This window comes from Mesoplodon bidens (assembly GCF_964165515.1).
Source record: "Mesoplodon bidens genome assembly, chromosome: 3".
In the NCBI taxonomy this organism is placed as follows: Eukaryota; Metazoa; Chordata; class Mammalia; order Artiodactyla; family Ziphiidae; genus Mesoplodon; species Mesoplodon bidens.
In genome coordinates, this window is record NC_138178.1 from 45,676,635 (window position 1) to 45,702,773 (window position 26,139).

General features: G+C 39.3%; 1 protein-coding gene across 1 annotated transcript in view; it reads right to left on the reverse strand.

The window, feature by feature from the left end:
- Positions 1-26,139, reverse strand: part of DNAAF4 (dynein axonemal assembly factor 4) — a 101,833-nt gene that overhangs the window by 55,365 nt on the left and 20,329 nt on the right. The window contains exon 6 of the mRNA XM_081227393.1: positions 24,870-25,003. Coding sequence (XP_081083519.1) covers positions 24,870-25,003 — 134 coding nt within the window. The remainder of the gene's footprint in view (positions 1-24,869; positions 25,004-26,139) is intronic.

Below are 26,139 nucleotides of genomic sequence, written 5' to 3' on the forward strand. Positions count from 1 at the left end.
ATACATTACAGGGGCTTCCCTGGTGGTGCAGTGGTTGAGAGTCCGCCTGCCGATGCAGGGGACACGGGTTCATGCCCCAGTCCAGGAAGATCCCACATGCCGCGGAGCGGCTGGGCCCATGAGCCATGATTGCTGAGCCTGCGTGTCCGGAGCCTGTGCTCCACAACAGGAGAGGCCACAACAGTGAGAGGCCCACGTACCGAAAAAAAAAAAAAAAGAAAAAAACATTACAAAGCTACAGTAATCAAGAGAGTGTGGTACTGACATAAGGACAGACATATAGACCAATGCAATAAAATTGACAGTCCAGAAATAAACTCATACATCTATGAGCTGACTGATTTTTGATAAGGCTTTTTAACAAATGGTGCTGGAACAAATGAATATCCACATGCCAAAGAATGAGGCAGGACCCATACTCCACATCATATACAAAAATTAGCTAAAAATGGATCAACAACCTAAATATAAGAAGTAAAACCATAAAACTCTTAGAAGAACACATAGGGTAAATCTTCATGACCTTGGATTTGTCAACAGATTTTTAGATATGACTGACACCAAAAGCACAAGCAACAAAAGAAAAAAATAAACAAATTGGACTCTGTGAAAATTTAAAACTTTTGTGTACCAATGGGCACTATCAAAGTGAAAATATAATCTACAAAGTAGGAGAAAATATTTGAAAGTCATTTACCTAATAAGGGTCTAGTATCTGGAATATATAAAGAACTCTTACAACTCAACAACAAAAAGACAAATATTCCAATTTAAAAATGGGCAAAGGACTTGAATAGACATTTCTCCAAATAAGATATACAAATGGCCAAGACACACATGAAAAGATGCTCAACATCACTAGTGTCAGGGAAATGCAAATCAAAACCACACTGAGATACCAATTCACACCCAATAGGATGACTATAATCAACAAAATGGAAAATAATAAGTGTTGACAAGGATTTAAGAAATTGGAAACATCATATATTGCTGGAAGGAATGTAAAAGGTGTACCCATTATGAAAAATTATTTGGTGGTTCCTCAAAAAATTAAACATACAATTACAAATGACCCAGCAATTCTATTCCTAGGTTTATTCACAAAATAATTGAAAACAGGTACTCAAACAAATACTTGCAAGTGAATGTTAACAGTAGCACTATTCACAATGGCCAAAAGATGAAAAGAACCTAAATTTCCACCAACTGATGAATGGATAAACAAATTGTGGTATACGCGTGCAATAGAATATTGTTCAGCCATAAAAAATGAATGAAGGTCTCAGATATGTTACAACATGGATAAATCCTACAAACATTATACTAAGTGAAAGACAGCAGACACCAAAGGCCGTATATTGTATGTGAAATGTCCAGAATAGGCAAATTCATAGAGACAGAAAGTAGATTAGGGATTTTAAGGGACTAAGGGGAGAGAAAAGTGGGGAGTGACTGCTAATGGGTATGGGGTACCTTTTGGAGGTGATGAAAATATTCCAGAATTAGATAGTTATGATGGTTGTATAACCTGTGAATAAACTAAAAGCCAAAGAATTGTACACTTTATTTTTTTATGTATATGTATGTGTGTATATATATGTACACAAACACACACACAATGGAATATTATTCAGCCTTAAAAAAGAAGGAAATCCTGAATCATACATATGTGGAATCTTAAAAGAAAAAGTCAGAATCACAGAAAGTTGAATGGTGGTGCCAGGGGCTGGGGGAGTGGGAGAAATGGGAACATGTTGGTAAAAGGGTACAAACTTTCAGCTATAAGATGAACAAGTGCTGAGGATCTAATGTATAGCATGGTAACTATAGTTGATAAACTGTACTACATAATTGAAAGTTGTTAAGAGAGTAGATCTTAAAGATTCACATTAAAAAAAAAGATAAAAAAAGGGTAGCTATGTTAAGTGATAGATGTGTTAATGAACTTGACTATGGGATTCCTTCTACTATATAAACGTGTATCAAATCTTCACATTGTATACTTTATATATACTACAATTTTGTCAATTATACCTCAAAAACTGGAAAAAAATAGCTTAAAAATAAAAAGTTACCATGGCAGCAGTTTGAAGAAGACCCTGAGTTCACCTCCTTCAATAAACATACCAAAATTACAACTATTTACAAAGCAGTTATTGATGAGAAAGGACCTAAAAACTAACAGAAAAGATTTTCTACAACTAAAAATATATAGAAGGAACCATGAGACAGGTAGAAGGGGTGGAGACCTATGGTCAAGACCCACACCTCCAGCAGGCAACCCACAAACACGAGGATAAACACAGTTGCAAATGTTCTTCCCAAGGAGAGAAGGGTCCGAATACACATCGGGTTCCCTAGCCCAAGGGTCCTGCACCACAAAGACAAGCCCCCAGAACATGATGCTTTGAAGGCCAGTGGGCATTTTGCGCAGGAGAGCCGGAGAGCTGTATGAAACAGACTCTACTCTTAAAGGGAGTATGCAAAATTTCACACACTCCAGGACCTAGCAGAAGCAATAATGTGAAAAGAGCTTAGGTCAGACCCACCTGCTGATATTGGAAAGCCTTCCAGAGAGCCAGGAAGCAACTTGGACTCCTCTTGGAGATAAAGACATGGGCAGCAGCCACTCTGGGGATCTTGTTCTACCATGAGAACACTGGTGCTGGTAACATTTTGGAGTCCTCCCTCTAGTTTATTATTGCAGGAGGCTTACCTGTCCACCAGTCTATCAGCACCAGTACCAGGACACCTAAGGTCAAGCAGCCAACTGCAGAGGAGACCTAGTTTTCCCCACTAGTGGGCGGGCACCAGCCTTGGCTCCATAGTCTCCCAGCCAGCCACCTTACTATCTGGTCCCACCCACCAGTGGGCTGACACAAGATCCAGGATCCCCCAGGATTCACCCCCACCTTCCAGCAGGCAGCACCAATCCTGAGACACCCAGGCTCTGCAGCCAGCTGCTCCAGGATGCCCTGCCCACAGACAGCCTTGCTGGGACCTGGCCCCACTCAGGCTGGCACAAACCCCGGGACAGCCCAAGCCATGCATCCAACCATGCCAAGACCCAGCTCTGCCCATAATCAGCTGACTGCTGCCTCATGAGGAAGGGCCTAGCAGCCAACAGGGACAGGGGCCAGCGCTCTCTACCAGCATGCCCACAGTAATTGGCCCTGCTACAACAGAAGTCACATAGGGGGCAACCCTAGATCATATAGCTGTGGTGACACAAGGGGAGTATGTTGCTGAGCCCCACAGGATGTCTTTTATTTTATCTTTAATATTTATTAATTAATTTATTTATTTGGCTGCATCAGGTCTTAGTTGCTACAGGTGGAAATCTTCATTGCCATGTGTTGGATATTTGTTGCAGTGTGCAGGATCTTTACTTGCAGCATGTGGGATTTAGTTACCTGACCAGGGATCAAACCCAGGCCCTGTGCATTGGGAGCACAGAGTCTTAACCACTGGACCACCAGGGAAGTCCCAGGACATCTTTTACACAAGCCCACTTCTCCATGATCAGGAAATATAAATGACCTACTTAATAAGTCCCCTACATCCGAACCTTCAAGTTGAGAACTTTCAAAGATGTGAACGTGCATTCTCGCATGTCCAAGCACGTGAGTTAGTTCACATGCCTGGCGTACTTTGTCACGTGCGTGCATCCGCTACAGTGGTTGTGTTTTTGTGTACTTTACTGTACAGTATCTTTATTTCAAGCCCAGGATGTCCAAAAGCAAGCGTAAAAGCAGCGGTGATGACAAAAAAGCAGTGGCCCAGAGAAAGTACAAAGAGAGACAAGAGGAAGAAGAAGTAACTGAAGAAGTGAAGAGATTCATGATGCAAGAAATGGCAAGGGGATTTTCTTTATTTGAGGAGGCACTGTTAGTTTTTGAGGCACAGGACCCAAATGTAGAACAGTATACAAAGGTTGCAGCAGCCGTTCAGAATGCAATCCAGTGTCACCATGTCATCTATGATGAGAAAAAAAAGAGCTACTACCCAGACATCACGGGATCGTTTTTTCAAGAGGGTAGATAGAATTGAATCCAGCAAAGAACCAGAACCTGTGCCATCAATGTCAGGCGTGAGTGAAATTGCAGCTTGCCCTCCATCTCCTATTGCTGACTATCCTTTAGCTCCATCATCTCCCACCTCCTCTCCCTCCTCCAGTCAGTAACTCCTCTCGCCTGTTCACTCAATGCCAGCCCCTGTATGCCAGATGTTGTACTGTACTACTGTACTTTTCAAGGTACTGTATTATAAGATTTAAAATGTTTTCTTTATTTTTCTTTTTTGTTTTTTATGTATTATGTGTGTGAAAAGTATTATAAACCTATTACAGTACAGTACTGTGTAGCCGATTGTGTTAGTTGGGTACCTAGGCTAACTTTGTTGGTCTTACAAAAAAAATGGACTTATGAACACGCTCTCGGAATGGAACTCATTTGTGTGTAGGGAACCTACTGTAAACACAAAGAATTATGCAAAATGCAGCAACAAAGGACATGTTCCAAACAAAGGAACAAGATAAAACTCCAGAAGTAGAACTATGCAAAGTGAAGACAAACAATCTACCTAATAAAGGATTTAAGGTAATGATCATAAAGATGCTCAATGAACTTAGGAGAAGAATGAATGACCATAGTGAGAAGTTTAACAAAGAACTAGAAAATATAAAGAAGAACCAAACAGAGCTGATGCATAAAATAACTGAAATAAAAAGTACACTAGGGCTTCCCTGGTGGCGCAGTGGTTGAGAGTCTACCTGCCGATACAGGGGACATGGGTTCGTGCCCCGGTCCAGGAAGATCCCACATGCCGCGGAGCGCCTGGGCCCGTGAGCCATGGCCGCTGAGCCTGCGCGTCCGGAGCCTGTGCTCCGCAACGGGAGAGGCCACAACAGTGAGAGGCCCTCGTACCGCAAAAAAAAAAAAAAAAAAAAAAAAAAAGTACACTAGAAGGAATCAACAGTAGATTATATGATACAGAGGAATGGATCATCAAACTGGAAGACAAAGTAGTAGAAATCACTGAAGCTGAACAGAAAAAAGAATTAAAAATAAAATGAGGACAGTCTTACCTAAATAGACATTTCTCCACAGAAGATATACAGATTGCCAACAAACACATGAAAGGATGCTCAACATCTTTACTCATTAGAGAAATGCAAATCAAAACTACAATGAGATATCATCTCACACCAGTCAGAATGGCCATCATCAAAAAATCTAGAAACAATAAATGCTAGAGAGGGTGTGGAAAAAAGGGAACACTCTTGCACTGCTGGTGGGAATGTGAATTGGTACAGCCACTATGGAGAACGGTATGGAGGTTCCTTAAAAAACTACAAATAGAACTACCATATGACCCAGCAATCCCACTACTGGGCATATACCCCGAGAAAACCATAATTCAAAAAGAGACATGTACCAAAATGTTCATAGCAGCCCTATTTACAATAGCCCGGAGATGGAAACAACCTAAGTGTCCATCATCAGATGAATGGGTAAAGAAGATGTGGCACATATACACAATGGAATATTACTCAGCCATAAAAAGAAACGAAATTGAGCTATTTGTAATGAGGTGGATGGACCTAGAGCCTGTCATACAGAGTGAAGTAAGTCAGAAAGAGAAAGACCAATACCGTATGCTAACACATATATATGGAATTTAAAAAAATGTCATGAAGAACCTAGGGGTAAAACGGGAATAAAGACACAGACCTACTTGAGAATGGACTTGAGGATATGGGGAGGGGGAAGGGTAAGCTGTGACAAAGTGAAAGAGCGGCATGGACATATATACACTACCAAACGTAAGGTAGATAGCTAGTGGGAAGCAGCTGCAGAGCACAGGGAGATCAGCTCGGTGCTTTGTGACCACCTGGAGGGGTGGGATAGGGAGGGTGGGAGGGAGACGCAAAAGGGAGGGGATATGGGAACATATGTATATGCATAACTGATTAAATTTGTTATAAAGCAAAAAAAAAAAAAATGAGGACAGTCTTAAACACCTCTAGAACAACAAGCATACAAACAATCGCCTTATAGAGGTCCCAGATGGAGAAGAGAGAGAGAAGAGGGCGGAGTACTTATTTGAAGTGATAATAGCTGAAAATTTCTCTATCCTGGGAAAGGAAACAGACATCCAGGTCTATGGAGCACAGAGTCCTAAACAGCATCAATCTGACGAGGTCCACACCAAGCCACACTGTAATTAAATGGCAAAAATTAAAAATAAAGAGAGAATCTTAAAAGCATCAAGGGAAAAGCAACTAGTTACATACAAGGGAGCTCCCATAAGACTGTTAGATGACTTTTCAGTAGAAACTTTGGAGGCCAGAAGGGAGTGGCACGATATATTTAAAGTGATGAAAGGGAAAAACCTACAACCAAGAATACATGGTAAGGCTATCATTCAGATTTGAAACAGAGATAGAGTTTTACACACAAGCAAAAGCAAAGAGTTCAGCACCACTAATCTGGCTTTACAAGAAATGTTAAAGGGACTTCTCTAAGCAAAAAAGAAAAGACCAGAACTAGAAATATGAAATTTATGAAAGAAAAAAAACCTCACTGGTAAAGGCAAATATACAGTAAAGGTAGTAGATCAACCACTTATAAAGCTGGTAGGAAGGTTAAAAGACAAAAGTAGTAAAATCATCTATATCCACAATAGATAGTTACAGGATACACAGAACAAAAAGATGTAAAAGATAATGTCAAAAGCATTAAATGTGGGGGGAGGGAGAGCTAAAAACAATCACATAGATATACAGGTTACTATATATAACCTCATCGTAACCACAAACCAAAAGTCTATAATAGAAACACAAAAAAGGGAAAGGAATCCAAACATAACACTAAAGAAAGACATCAAATCACAAGGGAAGAGAGCAAATGAATAAGAAAGGAACAAAAAATAACTACAGGGACTTCCCTGGAGGCACAGTGGTTAAGAATCCGCCTGCCAATGCAGGGGACACGTGTTTGACTCCTGGTCTGGGAAGATCCCACATGCTGCAGAGCAATTAAGCCCGTGTGCCATAACTACTGAGCCTGCGCTCTAGAGCCTGTGAGCCACAATTACTGAGCCCGCCTGCCACAACTACTGAAGCCCGTGCGCCTAGAGCCCGTGCTCCGCAACAAGAGAAGACACCACAATGAGAAGTCCGTACACCGCAACAAAGAGTAGTCCCCACTCACTGAAACTAGAGAAAGTCCACACACAGCAATGAACACCTAACGCAGCCAAAAATAAATAATTTTTTAAAAAGAACTACAAAAACAACCCCCAAATTATTAATAAAATGGCAATAAGTACATACTTATCAATAATAACTTTAGATGTATATGAACTAAATGCACCAATCAAAGGACACAGAGTGGCTGAATATGTACAAAAACAAGAACCATCTATATGCTGCCAACAAGAGATTCACTTCATATCTAAAAACAGACTGAAAGTGAGGGAATGGAAAAGGGTATTTCATGCAAATAAAAATGGAAAGAAAGCTGGGGTACCAATACTTATATCAGACAAAATAGGCTTTAAAACAAAGACTGTAACAAGAGATGAAGAAGAACTTTACATAATGATAAAGGAATCAATCCAGCAAGAAGATATAACCATTGTAAATATATGTTCACTCAACATAGGAGCACCTAAATACATAAAGCAAATATGAACAAACATAAAGGGAAAAACTGACATCAACACAGTAAAAGTAGCATATTTCAACATCCCACTTAAATCAATACACCATTTAGACAAAAAAAAATCAATAAGGAAACACTGGCCTTAAATAACACATTAGATCAGATGAACTTAATAGATATATATTTATACATAGAACATTTCATCCAAAAACAGCAGAATAAACATTTCAAGTACACATGGAACATTTTCCAGGATAGATCACATGCTAGGCTACAAAACAGGTCTGAATAAATTTAAGAAGACTGAAATCATATCAATCATCTTTTCTGACCACAACACTATGAAGCTAGAAGTCAACTATAAAAAATAAACTGCAAGAAACACAAACATATGGAGGCTAAACAATATGCTACTGAACAAACAATGGGCCACTGAAGAAATCAAAGCGGAAATCAAAAAATACCTGGAGACAAATGAAAACAGAAACACAATGATCCAAAATCTATAGCATGCAGCAAAAGCAGTTCAAACAGGGAAGTTTACAGCAATACAAGCCTACGTCACAAAACAAGAAAAATCTCAAGTAAACAACCTAATCTTACAACTGAAGAACTAGAAAAAGAACAATTAAAATCCAAAGTAGAAAGAAAGAAATAATAAAAATCAGAGCAGAAATAAATGAAAGAGACTAAAAAACAACAGAAAAGATCCATGACACTAAGAGCTGAATCTTTCAGAAGATGAAATTGATAAACATTTAGCCAGACAGATCAAGAAAAGAGAGGGTCCAAATAAATAAACTCACAAATGAAAACGGATAAGTTAAAACTGACATCACATAAATACAAAGTATCATAAGAGACTACTACAGTTATGCATCAATAAAATGGGCAACCTAAAGGAAATGGATAAATTCTAAGAAACATAAAATCTCCCAAGACTGAATCAAGAAGGAATACAAATATGAACAGATCAATTCGGTTCATACTGAAATTGATTATTAATTTTAAAAACTCCCAATAAACAAAAGTACAGGACCAAACAGTATCACAGGTGAATTTTACCAAACATTTAAAGAAAAGTTAACATCTACCCTTCTCAAACTACTCCAAAAAACTGAAGAGGGAGGAATGCATCTGAAGTCATTATATGAGGCCAGCATCACCCTGATACCAAAACCAGACAAAGACACCACAAAAAAAGAAAATTACAGGCCAGTATCACTGATGAACACAAATGCAAAAATCCTCAACAAAATATTAGCTAGCTGAATCCAACAATACATTAAAGGGATCAAACAAGTAGGGTTTATCCCAGGGATGCAAGGATATCCACAAATCAATCAATGTGACACACCATATTAAGAAATTGAATAATAAAAATTACAAAATGTAATAAAAATTACAAGATCATCTCAACAGATGCACAGACAGCTTTCAACAAAATTCAACATCCGTTTATGATAAAAACTGTCCACAGGGGAGGACCTTCAAGATGGCAGAGGAGTAAGACATGGAGATCACCTTCCTCCCCACAAATACATCTATATGTGGAACAACTCCTACAGAACACCTACTGAACACTGTCAAAAGACCTCAGACTTCCCCAAAGGCAAGAAACTCCCCATGTACCTGGGTAGGGAAAAAGAAAAAAGAAAAAACAGAGACGAAAGAATAGGGACGGGACCAGCAGCTCTGGGAGGGAGCTGTGAAGGAGGAAAAGTTTCCACACACTAGGAAGCCCCTTCACTGGTGAAAATGGGGTGTGGGTGAGGGGGAAAGCTTCAGAGCTGCGGAGGAGAGCGCAGCAACAGGGGTGCGAAGGGCAAAGTGGAGAGATTCCCGCACAGAGGATCAGGCCAAAAAGCACTCACCAGCCTGAGAGGCTTGTCTGCTCACCTGCCGGGGTGGGGGGGGGGTGGGAGCTGAGGCTTGGGCTTCAGAGGTCAGACCCCAGGGAGACAACTGGGGTTGGCTGCGTGAACACAGCCTGAAGGGGGCTAGGGCGCCACAGCTAGCCAGAAGGGAGTCCGGGAAAAAGTCTGGAACTGCCTAAGAGTCAAGAGACCATTATTTCGGGGTGCATGAGGAGAGGAGATTCAGAACACTGCCTAAACGAGCTTCAGAGATGGGCGCAAGCTACGGCTATCAGCGTGGAGTCCAGATACGGGCATAAAACACTAAGGCTGCTGCTGCAGCCACCAAGAATCCTGTGTGCAAGCACAGGTCACTATCCACACTTTTCTGCTCCCAGGAGCATGTGCAGCCCACCACTGCCAGGGTCCCGTGATCCAGGGACAACTTCCCCGGGAGAACACACTGCGCGCCTCAGGCTGCTGCAACGTCATGCCAGCCTCTGCCACTGCAGGCTCGCCCCGCATTCCATACCCCTCCCTCCCCCTGGCCTGAGTGAGCCAGAGCCCCCTAATGATGTACTCCTTTAACCTCCTCCTGTCTAGGCAAAGAACAGATGCCAGAGGGTGACCTACATGCAGAGGCAGGGCCAAATCTAAAGCTGAACTCCAGGAGCTGTGTGAACAAAAAAGAGAAAGGAAAATTTCTCCATTCAGCCCCAGAAGCAGCGGATTAAATCTCCACAATCAATTTGATGTACCCTGCATCTGTGGAATACCTGAATAGACAACAAATCATTCCAAAATTGAGGCTGTGGACTTTGGGAGCAACTGTAGACTTGGGGTTTGCTATATGCAACTGACTAGTTTCTGATTGTTATGTTTATCTTAGTATAGTTTTTTATGGTTTGTTATCATTGGTGGATTTGTTTATTGGTTTGGTTGCTCACTTTTTATATTACTTTTTAAGTTTTTTTATTTTAATAATTTTTTTATTTTTTATTTTAATAACTTTATTTTTTGTTTCTTTCTTTTATTTTCTCCCTTTTCTTCTCAGCTGTGTGGCTGACAGGGTCTTGGTGCTCCAGCCAGGTGTCAGGCCTGAGTCTCTGAGGTGGGAGAGCTGCGTTCAGGACACTGGACCACCAGAGACCTCCCGGCCCCAGGTAATATCAATTGGCGAGAGCTCTCTCAGAAATCTCCATCTCAATGCCAAGACTCAGCTCCACTCAACGACCAGCAAGCTCCAGTGCTGGATACCCCATGCCAAACAACGAGCAAGACAGGAACACAACCCCACCCATTAGCAGAGAGGCTGCCTAAGATCATAATAAGTTTACAAACACCCCAAAACACACAACCAGAGGCGGTCCTGCCCACCAGAAAGACACGATCCAGCTACATCCACCAGAACACAGGCAACAGTCCCCTCCACCAGGAAGTCTACACAACCCACTGAACCAACCTTACCCACTGGGGGCAGACACGAAAAACAATAGGAACTACAAACATGCAGCCTGCTAAAAGGAGACCCCAAACACAGTAAGTTAAGCAAAATGAGAAGACAGAGAAATACACAGCAGATGAAGGAGCAAAACAAAAACCCACCAGACCAAACAAATGAAGAGGAAACAGGCAGTCTACCTGAAAAAGAATTCAGAGTAATGAAAGTAAAGATGATCCAAAATCTTGGAAATAGAATGGAGAAAATACAAGAAACGTTTAACAAGGACCCAGAAGAACTAAAGAGCAAACAAACAATGATGAACAACAAAATAAATGAAATTAAAAATTCTCTAGACGGAATTAATAGCAGAATAACTGAGGCAGAAGAACAAATAAGCGATGTGGAAGATAAAATAGTGGAAATAACTGCTGCAGAGCAGAATAAAGAAAAAAGAATAAAAATAATTGAGGACATTCTCAGAGACCTCTAGGACAATATTAAACACACCAATATTCAAATTATAGGGGTTCCAGAAGAAGAGAAAAAGAAAGGGACTGAGAAAATATCTGAAGAGATTATAGTGGAAAACTTCCCTAATATGGGGAAGGAAATAATCAAGTCCAGGAAGCACAGAGAGCCCCATACAGGATAAATACAAGGAGAAACAAACCAAGACATATTAATCAAACTATCAAAAATTAAATACAAAGAAAAAATATTAAAAGCAGCAAGGGAAAAGGAACAAGTTACGTACAAGGGAATCCCCATAAGGTTAACGGTTGATCTTTCAGCAAAAACTCTGCAAGCCAGAAGGGAGTGACAGGACATATTTAAAGTGATGAAAGGGAAAAAGCTGCAACCAAGATTACAATACCCAGCAAGAATCTCATTCAGAATCAACAGAGAAATTAAAACATTTACTGAGAAGCAAAAGCTAAGAGAATTCAGCACCACCAAACCAGCTTTAAAAAAAAATGCTAAAGGAACTTCTCTAGGCAGGAAACACAAAAGAAGGAAAATACCTACAATAACAAACCCAAAACAATTAAGAAACTGGTAACAGAAACATACATATTCATAACTACCTTAAATGTAAATGGATTAAATGCTCCAACCAAAAGACATAGACTGGCTGAAAGGATCCAAAAACAAGACCCATACATATACAAGAGACCCACTTCAGACCTAGGGACACATACAGACTGAAAGTGAGGGAATGGAAAAAGATATTCCATGCAAATGGAAATCAAAAGAAAGCTGGAGTAGCAATTCTCATATCAGACAAAACAGACTTTAAAATAAAGCCTATTACAAGAGACAAAGAAGGACACTACATAATGATCAAGTGATCAATCCAAGAAGAATATATAACAATTGGAAATATTTATGCACCCAACATAGGAGCACCTCAATACGTAAGGCAAATGATAACAGCCATAAAAGGGGAAATCGATAGTAACACAATCATAGTAGGGGACTTTAAAACCCCACTTTCAGCAATGGACAGATGACCCAAAATGAAAATAAATAAGGAAACACAAGCTTAAAATAACACATAAAACAAGATGGACTTAACTGATAGGTATAGGACATTTCATCAAAAAACAACAGAATACGCTTTCTTCTCAAGTGCTCATGGAACATTCTCCAGGATAGACATATCTTGGGTCACAAATCAAGCCTTGGTGAATTTAAGAAAATTGAAATTGTATCAAGTATCTTTTCTGACCACAATGCTATGATACTACATACCAATTACAGTAAAAAAAAAAAAAAAAGCGTAAAAAATATAAACACATGGAGGCTAAAAATACACTATTAAATAACCAAGAGATCACTGAAGAAATCGAAGAGGAAATCAAAAAATACCTAGAAGAAAATGACAGTGAAAACACGATGACCCAAAACTTATGGGATGCAGCAAAAGTAGTTAGTTCTAAGAGGAAAGTACAATCTTAGGTCAAGAAACAAGAAAAATCTCACATAAACAACCTAACCTTATACCTAAAGCAATTAGAGAAAGAAGAACAAAAAAAAAAAATGAAAGTTAGCAGAAGTTAAGAAATCATAAAGATCAGATCAGAAATAAATGAAAAAGAAATGAAGCAAACAATAGTAAAGATCAATAAAACTAAAAGCTGATTCTTTGAGAAGATAAACAAAACTGATAAACCATTAGCCAGACTCATCAAGAAAAAGAGAGAGAAGCCTCAAATCAATAGAATTAGAAATGAAAAAGGAGAAGTAACAACTCACACTGCAGAAATACAAAGGATCATGAGAGATTACTACAAGCAACTCTATGCCAATAAAATGGACGACCTGGAAGAAATGGAAAATTCTTAGAAAAGCACAACCTTCTGAGACTGAATCAGGAAGAAATAGAAAACATACACAGACCAATCATAAGTAATGAAATTAAAACTGGGACAAAAAATCTTCCAACAAACAAAAGCTCAGGACCAGATGGCTTCACAGATGAATTCTATCAAACATCTAGAGAAGAGCTAACACCTATCCTTCTCAAACTATTCCAAAATATAGCAGAGAGAGGGACACTCCCAAACTCATTCTACAAGGCCACCATCACCCTGATACCAAAACCAAAGATGTCATAAAAAACGAAAACTACAGGCCAACATCACTGATGACCATAGATGCAAAAATCCTCAACAAAATACTAGCAAACAGAATCCAACAGCACATTAAAAGGATCATAAACCATGATCAAGTGGCATTTATCCCAGGAATGCAAGGATTCTTCAAAATACACAAATCAATCAATGTGATACACCATATTAACAAATTGGATAAAAACCATATGATCACCTCAATAGATGCAGAAAAAACTTTCAACAAAATTCAACACCCATTTATGATAAAAACCCTGCAGAAAGTAGGCATAGAGGGAACTTACTTCAACATAATAAAGGCCATATATGACAAACCCACAGCCAACATCATTCTCAATGGTGAAAAACTGAAACCATTTCCTCTAAGATCAGGAACAAGACAAGGTTGCCCACTCTCACCACTATTATTTAACATAGTTTTGGACGTTTTAGCCACAGCAATCAGAGGAGAAAAAGAAATAAAAGGAATACAAATCGGAAAAGAAGAAGTAAAACTGTCACTGTTTGCAGATGACATGATACTATATATAGAGAATCCTAAAGATGCTACCGGAAAACTACTGGAGCTCATCAATGAATTTGGTAAAGTAGCAGGATACAAAATTAACGCAAAGAAATCTCTTGTATTCCTATATACTAATGGTGAAAAATCTGAAAGAGAAATTAAGGAAACACTCCCATTTACCACTGCAACAAAAAGGATAAAATACCTAGGAATAAACCTACCTAAGGAGACAAAAGACTTGTATGCAGAAAAATATAAGACATGGATGAAAGAAATTAAAGATGATACAAACAGATGGAGAGATATAACATGTCCTTGGATTGGAAGAATCATCATTGGGAAAATGACTATACTACCCAAAGCAATCTACATATTCAGTACAATCCCTATCAAACTACCAATGGCATTTTTCACAGAACTAGAATATAAAATTTCACAATTTGTATGGAAACACAAAAGACCCTGAATAGCCAAAGCAATCTTGAGAAAGAAAAACGGAGCTGGAGGAATCAGACTCCCTGACTTCAGACTATACTACAAAGCTACAGTAATCAAGACAGTATGGTACTGGCACATAAACAGAAATATAGATCAATGGAACAGGATAGAAAGCCCAGAGATAAACCCATGCACATATGGTGACCTTATCTTTGATAAAGGAGGCAAGAATATACAATGCAGAAAAGACAGCCTCTTCAATAAATGGTGCTGGGAAAACTGGACAGCTACATGTAAAAGAATGAAATTTGAACACTCCCTAATACCATACACAAAAGTAAACTCAAAATGGATTAAAGACCTAAATGTAAGGCCAGACATTATAAAACTCTTATAGGAAAACATAAGAAGAACACTCTATGACATAAATCACAGCAAGATCTTTTTTGACCCACTTCCTAGAGAAATGGAAATAAAAACAAAAATAAACAAATGGGACCTACTGAAACTTAAAAGCTTTTGCACAGCAAAGGAAACCATAAACAAGATGAAAAGACAATCCTCAGAATGGGAGAAAATATTTGCAAACAAAGCAACAGACAAAGGATTAATCTCCAAAATTTACAAGCAGCTCATGCATCTCAATAACAAAAAAACAAACAACCCAATCCAAAAGTGGGGAAAAGACCTAAATAGACATTTCTCCAAAGAAGATATACAGATTGCCAACAAACACATGAAAGGACGCTCAACATCACTCATCATTAGAGAAATGCAAATCAAAACTACAATGAGGTATCTCCTCACACTGGTCAGAATGGCCATCATCAAAAAATCTAGAAACAATAAATGCTGGAGAGGGTGTGGAGAAAAGGGAACACTCTTGCACTGTTGGTGGGAATGTAAATTGATACAGCCACTATGGAGAACAGTATGAAGGTTTCTTAAAAAACTACAAATAGAACTACCATATGACCCAGCAATCCCACTACTGGGCATATTCCCTGAGAAAACCATAATTCAAAAAGAGTCACGGGGGCTTCCCTGGTGGTGCAGTGGTTGAGAGTCCACCTGCCGATGCAGGGGACGCAGGTTCGTGCCCCGGTCCAGGAGGATCCCGCATGCCGCGGAGCAGCTGGGCCCGTGAGCCATGGCTGCTGAGCCTGCACGTCCGGAGCCTGTGCTCCGCAATGGGAGAGGCCACAACAGTGAGAGGCCTGCGTACCGCAAAAAAAGAAAAAGAGTCACGTACCACAATGTTCATTGCAGCACTATTTACAATAGCCAGGACATGAAGCCAGCCTAAGTATCCATAAACAGATGAATGGATAAAGAAGATGTGGTACATATACACAATGGAATATTACTCAGCCATAAAAAGAAACAAAACTCAGTTATTTGTAATGAGATGGATGGACCTAGAGTCTGTCCTACAGAGTGAAGTAAGTCAGAAAGAGAAAAACAAATACCAGATGCTAACACATATATATGGAATCTAAAATAAAAAAAAAAAGGTTCTGAAGAACCTAGGGGCAGGACAGGAATAAAGATGCAGATGTAGAGAATGGACTTGAGGATACGGGGATGGGGAAGAGTAAACTGGGACGAAGTGAGAGAGTGGCATGGACGTATATACACTACCAAACGTAAAACAGATAGCTAGTGGGAAGCAGCCTCATAGCACAGGAAGATCAGCTCAGTGCTTTATGGGAGGGTGGGAGGGAGATGCAAGAGGGAGGGGATATGGGGATATATGTATACGTAGAGCTGATTCACTTTGTTATACAGCAGAAACTACACAACACTGTAAAGCAATTATACTCCAATAAAGATGTAAAAAAAAAAAAAAAAACTGTCCAGAAAGTGGGTGTAGAGCGAACATACCTCAACATAATAAAGGCCATATATGACAAACCTAGAGACAACATCATTCTCAATGGTAAAAAGCTGAAACCATTTCCTCTAAGATCAGGACAAGACAAGGATACCCACTCTTGCCACTTTTATTCAGCATAGTATGGAAATTCCTAGCCATAATAACCAGACAAGAAAAAGAAATAAAATGAAGCCACATTGGAAAGGAAGAAGTAAAACCATTAGTGTTTGCAGATGGCATGATACTATGTATTGAAAATCCTAAAGATGCCAGCAAAAAAATATTAGAATACATGAATTAAGTAAAGTTGGATGATATAAATTTAACATACAGAAATCTGTTGCATTTGTATACATTAACAATGAACTATCAGAAAGAGAAATTTAAAAAACAATCACATTTACAGGAGTTCCCTGGGGGCCTAGTGGTTAGGATTCCGGACTTTCACTGCTGTGACCCCAGTTCAATCCCTGGCCAGGGAACTGAGATCCCATAAGCCATGTGGCCAAATAAATAAATAAATAAACGAAACAATCACATTTACAATTGCATAGAATAAAAAATGAGCAAGTAGTTACTTGTGGCCTTTCTATCCCTTAGTTATACATGCTTCTAATAAACAGGGCATGTGGTTTCACTGATAAGGGCTTTTTAAAGGCCCTATAGTATAATCTAGACAACTCTAGAAAGCAACTCATATCTCATCTGCATGATCAGGCAAAGTTGTTTTACAGTTAAAGTTTCCGGGTTTCAACTTTAAGAAAACAATAGCAGAAGAAAGCACTTCAAATTTGACCTGTTTAGTTTAAAAATTAGTGGGAAATGGGGTCCCCTAAAGTAGAAAATAAAACAAAATCAAATCAAAAAATTCAAAATAGAAGAAGGCAACCTACAAAACAAAAGAGTGAAGAAAACAGGCAAAGTAGGCAATAGCAGTCCAAAATAAAGAGGGGGAAAAAAGCATGTTTCAGATTGGTCTGCCATGAACATTCCAACCTTTCATTAATCACTCCTACCCCACCTAAATTCTTCACTGTCTGGGTAGGTGACCTTGCTACCTTCACCAAGGAAACAAAGGGTTTCTTTAACTATCTGTGTCTCTAAGAATTTTCCAAATGCTTAGTTATTCTTTACTCCTGCCCTTTAGGGTCAAAAGATAAAATATCCCCTATTTCCTAAGATTTAATTTTTTCACCTGTTCCAACCTTCATCGCACCACACACACACACACAAAAAACGCTTCATCATCAATCCTCTCTCTTGGTTGTATTATCAATTTCTCACTCTTTACTGGCTTCTTTCTTCAACATATAAATATGTTCAAAATCCTTTCGTCTTAAGAATACAAAAGCTCTGCCTCCACCCTGCAACCTCTCAAACTCATTCCCCAGAATGAGCTTTCCAAAACACAAACCCAATTATTTTGGGATTCTTGCTGAAAATTCCTAAAAAGTTCCCTTCAGAAGATTTTTCTAAATATCAAGATTTTATTTCTGATCAACAAATGTTCCTGGTTGTGCCAAACTCTGTCAGGCACTTATATCCAAACTAACTGTAACGTCACTTTCCCATTTATCCCCAGGTAACTGTGGCTTATTCTCCAGTATTCAGCACAAACAACATTGCTTCATATTTCCTGACCAGCCTCTCAGACTGAGATACCAATCTTTTGCCAGTGTTTTCTCTTTATCTGCCCATGACTTCTTATGCATACTATGGTGTAATCTTTGTTTTTTCTTGTCTGTCACCCTCTCTATACTATGAGTAAATGGAAAGTGAAGACTGATTTGTTCAGCTCTGTCTCAGTAGCTTTCACAGTATTCAATAAATGTCTGCTAAATGAATGATAGATCAGCAGCAAAGATAATGAGAAGTAGATGCAGTAAACCAAGTTTGAAGCAACAGACTTGAAGTAAAGATTTATTTGAACATGCGTAAAAGTGATTACCGTTTGAAATATCATTCTACGATACCTAAAGCAATTGTTTTATGGGGCTTGAAAGGGAGCCAACAGATAGACAGCCTGTCTCCTGCTGGCCCCTGCTTATGTGAAGATGTGGATCATCTCCCTATCAGCCTAAGGATGAAGCAGACACAAAGAAAAAGCAATGCTAAGGATGCTGAGGAGAGATGGAGTCAGAGCTTGGATTCACTGCTCTATCGCGGAACTTTTCCTGCTAGATCAAATTATCTTTATTGTTTAAATCCTAATATTTTCAATACCAACTAAGTTGTAAAATGACCACAAGTTCCTCCCATAACTATATGCATGCCCCTTTGCAATGTGACTTAATCTTCCTTTCCTAGAAAAGTTGCAGTCTATTTCTCTAACCCTTAATCTGGGCTTGGATATATGGGACATTTGGCTAATGGGACACTGGCAAATGTGACACAGCAGAGGCTTTAAAAGGGCTTGTGCATTAGGGCTTTCCTACTGCAGAGGTTTTAAAAGCACTTGTGCATTAGGGCTGTCCCATTCTTGCCACCAGGAACGCTAACTATGAAGTAAAGAAGCCTGTGCTAGCCTCTTGGAGAATGAAATACCACATGGAGAGGGGCTCAGCTTTCTCTGGCAAGACTCTAAACATGTGAGTGAGGCCATCCTAGAACTTCTAGCCACAATCAAGCCAACCTCAGACCACAAGAACAGCCTGACCAACATATAGAATCATGAGAAAATAAATGTTTTAAGCTACTAAATTTTGGATAGTTTTCATACAGTGTTATTGACTAGATGTTTGTGTTCCCGCAGATATGTTGAAGCTTTAACTCCCATTTGGAAATGGGCTGCTGAGGAGTAATTAAAGTTAAATGAGGTCATAAGGGTGGGGCCCTGATACAATAGGATTAGTTTCTTAATAAGAAGAGACACCAGAGATGTTTTACTCTCTCTCAGCTAACTGCAAGCCAGAAACCAACCCCACTGGACCTTGATCTGAGACTTCTAGGCTCTAGACCTGTGAGAAAATAAATGTGTGTTGTTCAAGTCATCCACTCTTTGGTATTTTGTTATGGTAGCCCAAGCAGACTTATACTATACAGCATAGCAAACTGACAGTGAGTCTTAGCACTAGCCCTGCTAATTATTTTTAAAAGGTTACTACTAGGGCTACCCTGGTGGCGCAGTGGTTAAGAATCCGCCTGCCAGTGTAGGGGACACGGGTTCCAGCCCTGGTCCAGAAAGATCCCACATGCCGTGGAGCAACTAAGCCCATGAGCCACAACTACTGAGCCTGTGCTCTAGAGCCCAGGAGCCACAACTACTGAGCCCATGCACCTGGAGCCCATGCTCCGCAACAAGACAAGCCACCGCAGTGGGAAGCCCACACACTGCAACAAAGGGTAGCCCCCACTCGCCGCAACTAGGGAGAAGCCCGCGCACTAGCAACGAAGTAGCAACGAAGACCCAACGCAGCCAAAAATAAATAAATAAATAGATTAATTAATTTTTTTTCTTTTTTTTAATTAGTTTTTGCTTTATAACAAAGTGAATCAGTCATACATATACATCTGTTCCTACATCCCTTCCCTCATGCATCTCCCTCCCTCCCACCCTCCCCATCCCACCCCTCCAGGCAGTCACAAAGCACCAAGCTGATCTCCCTGTGCTCTGCAGCTGCTTCCCACTAGCTATCTACCTTACGTTTGGTAGTGTATATATGTCCATGCCTCTCTTTTGCTTTGTCACAGCTTACCCTTCCCACTCCCCATATCCTCAAGTCCATTCTCAAGTAGGTCTGTGTCTTTATTCCCGTTTTACCCCTAGGTTCTTCATGACATTTTTTTAAATTCCATATATACGTGTTAGCATACGGTATTGGTCTTTCTCTTTCTGACTTACTTCACTCTGTATGACAGACTCTAGGTCTACCCACCTCATTACAAATAGCTCAGTTTCATTTCTTTTTATGGCTGAGTAATATTCCATTGTATGTATGTGCCACATCTTCTTTATCCATTCATCCGATGATGGATACTTAGGTTGTTTCCAGCTCTGGGCTATTGTGAATAGAGCTGCAATGAACATTTTGGTACATGTCTCTTTTTGAATTATGGTTTTCTCGGGGTATATGCCTAGTAGTGGGATTGCTGGGTCATATGGTAGTTCTATTTGTAGTTTTTTAAGGAACCTCCATACTGTTCTCCATAGTGGCTGTACCAATTCACATTCCCACCAGCAGAGCAAGAGTGTTCCCTTTTCTCCACACCCTCTCCAGCATTTATTGTTGCTAGATCTCTTGATGATGGCCATTTTGACTGGTGTGAGATGATATATCATTGTAGTTTTGATTTGCATTTCTCTAATGATTAATGATGTTGAGCATTCTTTCATGTGTTTGTTGGCAGTCTGTATATCTTCTTTGGAGAAATGCCTATTTAAGTCTTCTGCCCATTTTTGGATTGGGTTGTTTGTTTTTTTGCTATTGAGCTGCATGAGCTGTTTATAAATTTTGGAGATTAATCCTTTGTCAGTTGCTTCGTTTGCAAATATTTTCTCCCATTCTGAGGGTTATCTTTTGGTCTTCTTTATGGTTTCCTTTGCTGTGCAAAAGCTTTTAAGTTTCATTAGGTCCCATTTGTTTATCTTTGTTTTTATTTCCATTTCTCTAGGAGGTGGGTCCCAAAGGATCTTGCTGTGATTTATGTCATAGAGTGTTCTGCCTATGTTTTCCTCTAAGAGTTTGATACTGTCTGGCCTTACATTTAGGTCTTTAATCCATTTTGAGCTTATTTTTGTGTATGGTGTTAGGGAATGATCTAATCTCATACTTTTACATGTAGCTGTCTAGTTTTCCCAGCACCACTTATTGAAGAGGCTGTCCTTTCTCCACTGTACATTCCTGCCTCCTTTATCAAAGATAAGTTGACCATATGTGCGTGGGTTTATCTCTGGGCTTTCTATCCTGTTCCATTGATCTATATTTCTGTTTTTGTGCCAGTACCACACTGTCTTGATTACTGTAGCTTTGTAGTATAGTCTGAAGTCAGGAAGCCTGATTCCTCCAGCTCCGTTTTTCGTTCTCAAGATTGCTTTGGCTATTCGGGGTCTTTTGTTTTTCCAAACAAATTTTGAAATTTTTTGTTCTAGTTCTGTGAAAAATGCCAGTGGTAGTTTGATAGGGATTGCATTGAATCTGTAGATTGCTTTGGGTAGTAGAGTCATTTTCACAATATTGATTCTTCCAACCCAGGAGCATGGTATATCTCTCCATCTATTTGTATTATCTTTAATTTCTTTCATCAGTGTCTTATAATTTTCTGCATACAGGTCTTTTGTCTCCTTAGGTAGGTTTATTCCTAGATATTTTATTCTTTCTGTTGCAATGGTAAATGGGAGTGTTTTCTTGATTTCATTTTCAGATTTTTCATCATTAGTGTACAGGAATGCCAGAGATTTCTGTGCATTAATTTTGTATCCTGCTACTTTACCAAATTCATAGATTAGCTCTAGTAGTTTTCTGGTAGCATCTTTAGGATTCTCTATGTATAGTATCATGTCATCTGCAAACAGTGACAGCTTTACTTCTTCTTTTCCAGTTTGGATTCCTTTTATTTCCTTTTCTTCTCTGATTGCTGTGGCTAAAACTTCCAAAACTAGGTTGAATAAGAGTGGTGAGAGTGGGCAGCCTTGTCTTGTTCCTGATCTTAGTGGAAATGGTTTCAGTTTTTCACCATTGAGGACAATGTTGGCTGTGGGGTTGTCATATATGGCCTTTATTATGTTGAGGAAAGTTCCCTCTATGCTTACTTTCTGCAGGGTTTTTATCATAAATGGGTGTTGAATTTTGTCGAAAGCTTTCTCTGCATCTTTTGAGATGATCATATGGTTTTTCTCCTTCAATTTGTTAATATGGTGTATCACATTCATTGATTTGCGTATATTGAAGAATCCTTGCATTCCTGGAATAAATTCCACTTGATCATGGTATATGATCCTTTTCATGTGCTCTTGGATTCTGTTTGCTAGTATTTTGTTGAGGATTTTTGCATCTATGTTCATCAGTGATATTGGCCTGTAGTTTTCTTTCTTTGTGACATCCTTGCCTGGTTTTGGTATCAAGGTGATAGTGGCCTCGTAGAATGAGTTTGGGAGTGTTCCTTCCTCTGAAATGGTTTGGAAGAGTTTGAGAAGGATGGGTGTTAGCTCTTCTCTAAATGTTTGATAGAATTCTCCTGTGAAGCCATCTGGTCCTGGGCTTTTGTTTGTTAGAAGATTTTTAATCACAGTTTCAATTTCAGTGCTTGTGATTGGTTTATTCATATTTTCTATTTCTTCCTGATTCAGTCTTGGCACATTGTGCATTTCTAAGAATTTGTCCATTTCTTCCAGGTTGTCCATTTTATTGGCACAGAGTTTCTTGTAGTAATCTCTCATGATCTTTTGTATTTCTGCAGTGTCACTTGTTACTTCTCCTTTTTCATTTCTAATTCTATTGATTTGAGTCTTCTCCCTTTTTTTCTTGATGAGTCTGGCTAATGGTTTGTCAATTTTGCTTATCTTCTCAAAGAACCAGCTTTTAGTTTTATTGATCTTTGCTATCATTTCCTTCATTTCTTTTTCATTCATTTCTGATCTGATCTTTATGATTTCTTTCCTTCTGCTAACTTTGGGGTTTTTTTGTTCTTCTTTCTCTAATTGCTTTAGGTGCAGGGTCAGGTTGTTTACCAGAGATGTTTCCTGTTTCTTAAGGTGGGATTGTATTGCTATAAACTTCCCCCTTAGAACTGCTTTTGCTATGTCCCTAATTAATTAATTTTTAAAAGAAAAGGTTACTACTAAAGAAAAACCATTATTTTGTGGTATATGTAATTCAAGTTTTAAGCTAATTTATGGTTTAAGCTAATGAGGAGTTGCCTTTTGTCATCGTATCTCTTCATTTGCTCTTAAGGGAACATCAAAGTTCTTTTTTGCTCTTTTCTGAATGGTGTCTAATATTGAACAGAGTAAAAACAGCTACATCTATCTACCAGAATAGAACAGTACTATGGTTACAGGATACTCGAACAATATATTCACATAAATTCATTCAACTGTTTGAGCTCCTACTATTTACTTGGCAACTGCTATGATAAGGATGAAAGAAAATGTAGTCTCAATTCTCAACACTGCTCAGGGAAAGAGACAAACAAAATGAATAGTTTGTAGTGTAGGGTATAGACTTTCATAGGTTCTATCACTTCAATGTGATCTATAGCTTCACTCTTTATACACTGATGCCCCTAAAGCACCTTTCCAATACTACCAAAGTCAGGCTTTCATATGTCAGTAGATGAATAACTTCAAGGTATAGCATTGTGGTACTGCCTGACAATCAATTGTTCAGCTTTGTTATGTTTACCAATGCAGCAGTGTGTGTGCCATTGTTTAACTATTTTATTAGTTCAGTAAATACTTATTTGTTGCCACAAATTTTATAGTACTTTGCTTTTATTTTTTTTAATTCTGGAAAATGGTAAGATCCAAAGTTTGATACTATTGATAACATGATCAAGAAAAGGTGGAACTCATCAAGTATATAGAAAGCAGGAATCTTTGGACGGATGACCACATGTTCAATTATTAAGTAAAAAACAAAGTATATTAACCATTGGTGACATTTAAAAGTCAAGTAAAAATGATAAAAGAAGCAGAGAAATCTTTGGAATTATGAACTGTTGATTATAAAAACAATACTAGTGATCCAAATGCAAAAGAACAGTCATGAGTCCAAAGGACTCTTGATGAGATAATGCTTATTATAGATTCCTTAATCATTTCAAAATGTTAAAAATGAGAATTTGAGATGGGAAATTATTTGTAAAAATTAGTCAGAATAGGTAAACCTATAGAGATAGAAAGTAGATTGGTGGTTGTCTAGGGCTAGGGGTTCGGAGGAATGGGGAGTGACTGCTAATGGGTGCAGGGTTTCTTTTTGGGGTGATGAAAATGTTCTAAAATTGATTGTGGTGATGGTTTTACAACTCTAAATATACTAAAAACCATTGAATTGTAAGCCTGTAATGGGTGAACTGTATGGTATGTGAATTATATCTCAAAAAATATATTGCTGATTAAAGATTTAACTTGAAAGCCTCAACAGTTAAAAGACATTAATTGGTCAATATTTAGTGTTAAATCTATGCTTTTCTTGTTTTAAATAATCATGTCCAATAATTCCAAGATTAAAAAAGAAGTAAAACACTTACAGCATAAAACCTTATAACTGTTTTATTCCCCTGGAAATAGAACATTTTCCCTCAAACAAGTAAATCTATTGTTCAACCTTATACTCTCAACTTTCATTCAGATTTTCAGAAATACACATCAATAGTAGATAGCCTACATAACACAGCAAGGCCTGTAACCAAAGTATGAACAAAATGGTGAGGAAGTACAGTGGTTGCAACAAATTATCATTGCAATTACTATACCTTTAATTAAAGGACTTTCCTACCAATCTTCAACTTACCTTCATCATGACATTTAGTGTGTATTTTTGATCTTCCCGCCTTGCCGAAGCTTTTGCTTCCATAGCTTCTTTTGCACTTTCTTGTGCTTGTAGGATAGCTTTCTCCCTTATTCTTTGCATCATCTCTTTGTCAACTAAAACATAAGGAATATCAATAAATTAGGATCATGATGAATTTGTTTTACTTAGGAGAAACTGCTTACATACTGATCTGCGATAAGATGTTTTTGGACCTAACCTCACATGGAGAAGTGAAAACATTTCCCAATATTAAACTGGTCAAGAAGCTAATATTAAAAGGTAAGCAAATGGGCTTCCCTGGTGGCGCAGTGGTTGAGAGTCCGCCTGCCGATGCAGGGGACATGGGTTTATGCCCCGGTCCGGGAAGATCCCACGTGCCATGGAGCGGCTGGGCCCGTGAGCCATGGCCGCTGAGCCTGCACGTTGGAGCCTGTGCTCCGCAGCGGGAGAGGCCACAACAGTGAGAGGCCCGCGTACTGCAAAAAAAAAAAAGGTAAGCAAGTAACTGTAATACTAATGAATTAGTAAAGAATGCATGCCTTGGGACTTCCCTGGTGGCGCAGTGGTTAAGAATCCGCCTGCCAATGCAGGGGACACGGGTGCGAGCCCTGGTCTGGGAAGATCCCACATGCCAGGGAGCAACTAAGCCCATGCACCACAACTACTGAGCCTGTGCTCTACAGCATAAGAGCCACAACTACTGAGCCCATGTGCCACAACTACTGAAGCCCGCGCCTAGAGCCCGTGCTCCACAACAAGAGAAGCCACCGCAATGAGAAGCCTGTGCACAACAACAAAGAGCAGCCCCCGCTCCCCACAACTAGAGAAAGTGCATGCACAGTGACGAAGACCCAATGCAGCCAAAAAAAAATAAACAAATAAAATTTTAAAAAAGAATGCATGCCTTTGTTCACTGAGAGAGATAGACAAACAGAGCGGGAGAGAGAGACAGAGAGGGAGGATATGAATAAGAGAGAAGAGGAACAATGGAAAGGGGAAATAAGAGAGGGAATGAGGATGGAGAGAGGGGAGGGAGAGGAGGAGAGGGTCACAAGAGGGAGACAGAGGAGTGTGGAATGAGTGGGAGGGGGAGAGGGAAAGGGAGCCGGAGGGGACAAGATGGGAGGAAAGAGAACACATTTATTCTCCTCTCTGTCTGTTGAGAAACTAGAGCTATTTGCTCATAAACCTGATCACAATAAATCACCTCTGGGGGGTCTCCTAGAAGAGAAGATGGGATGAGACCATC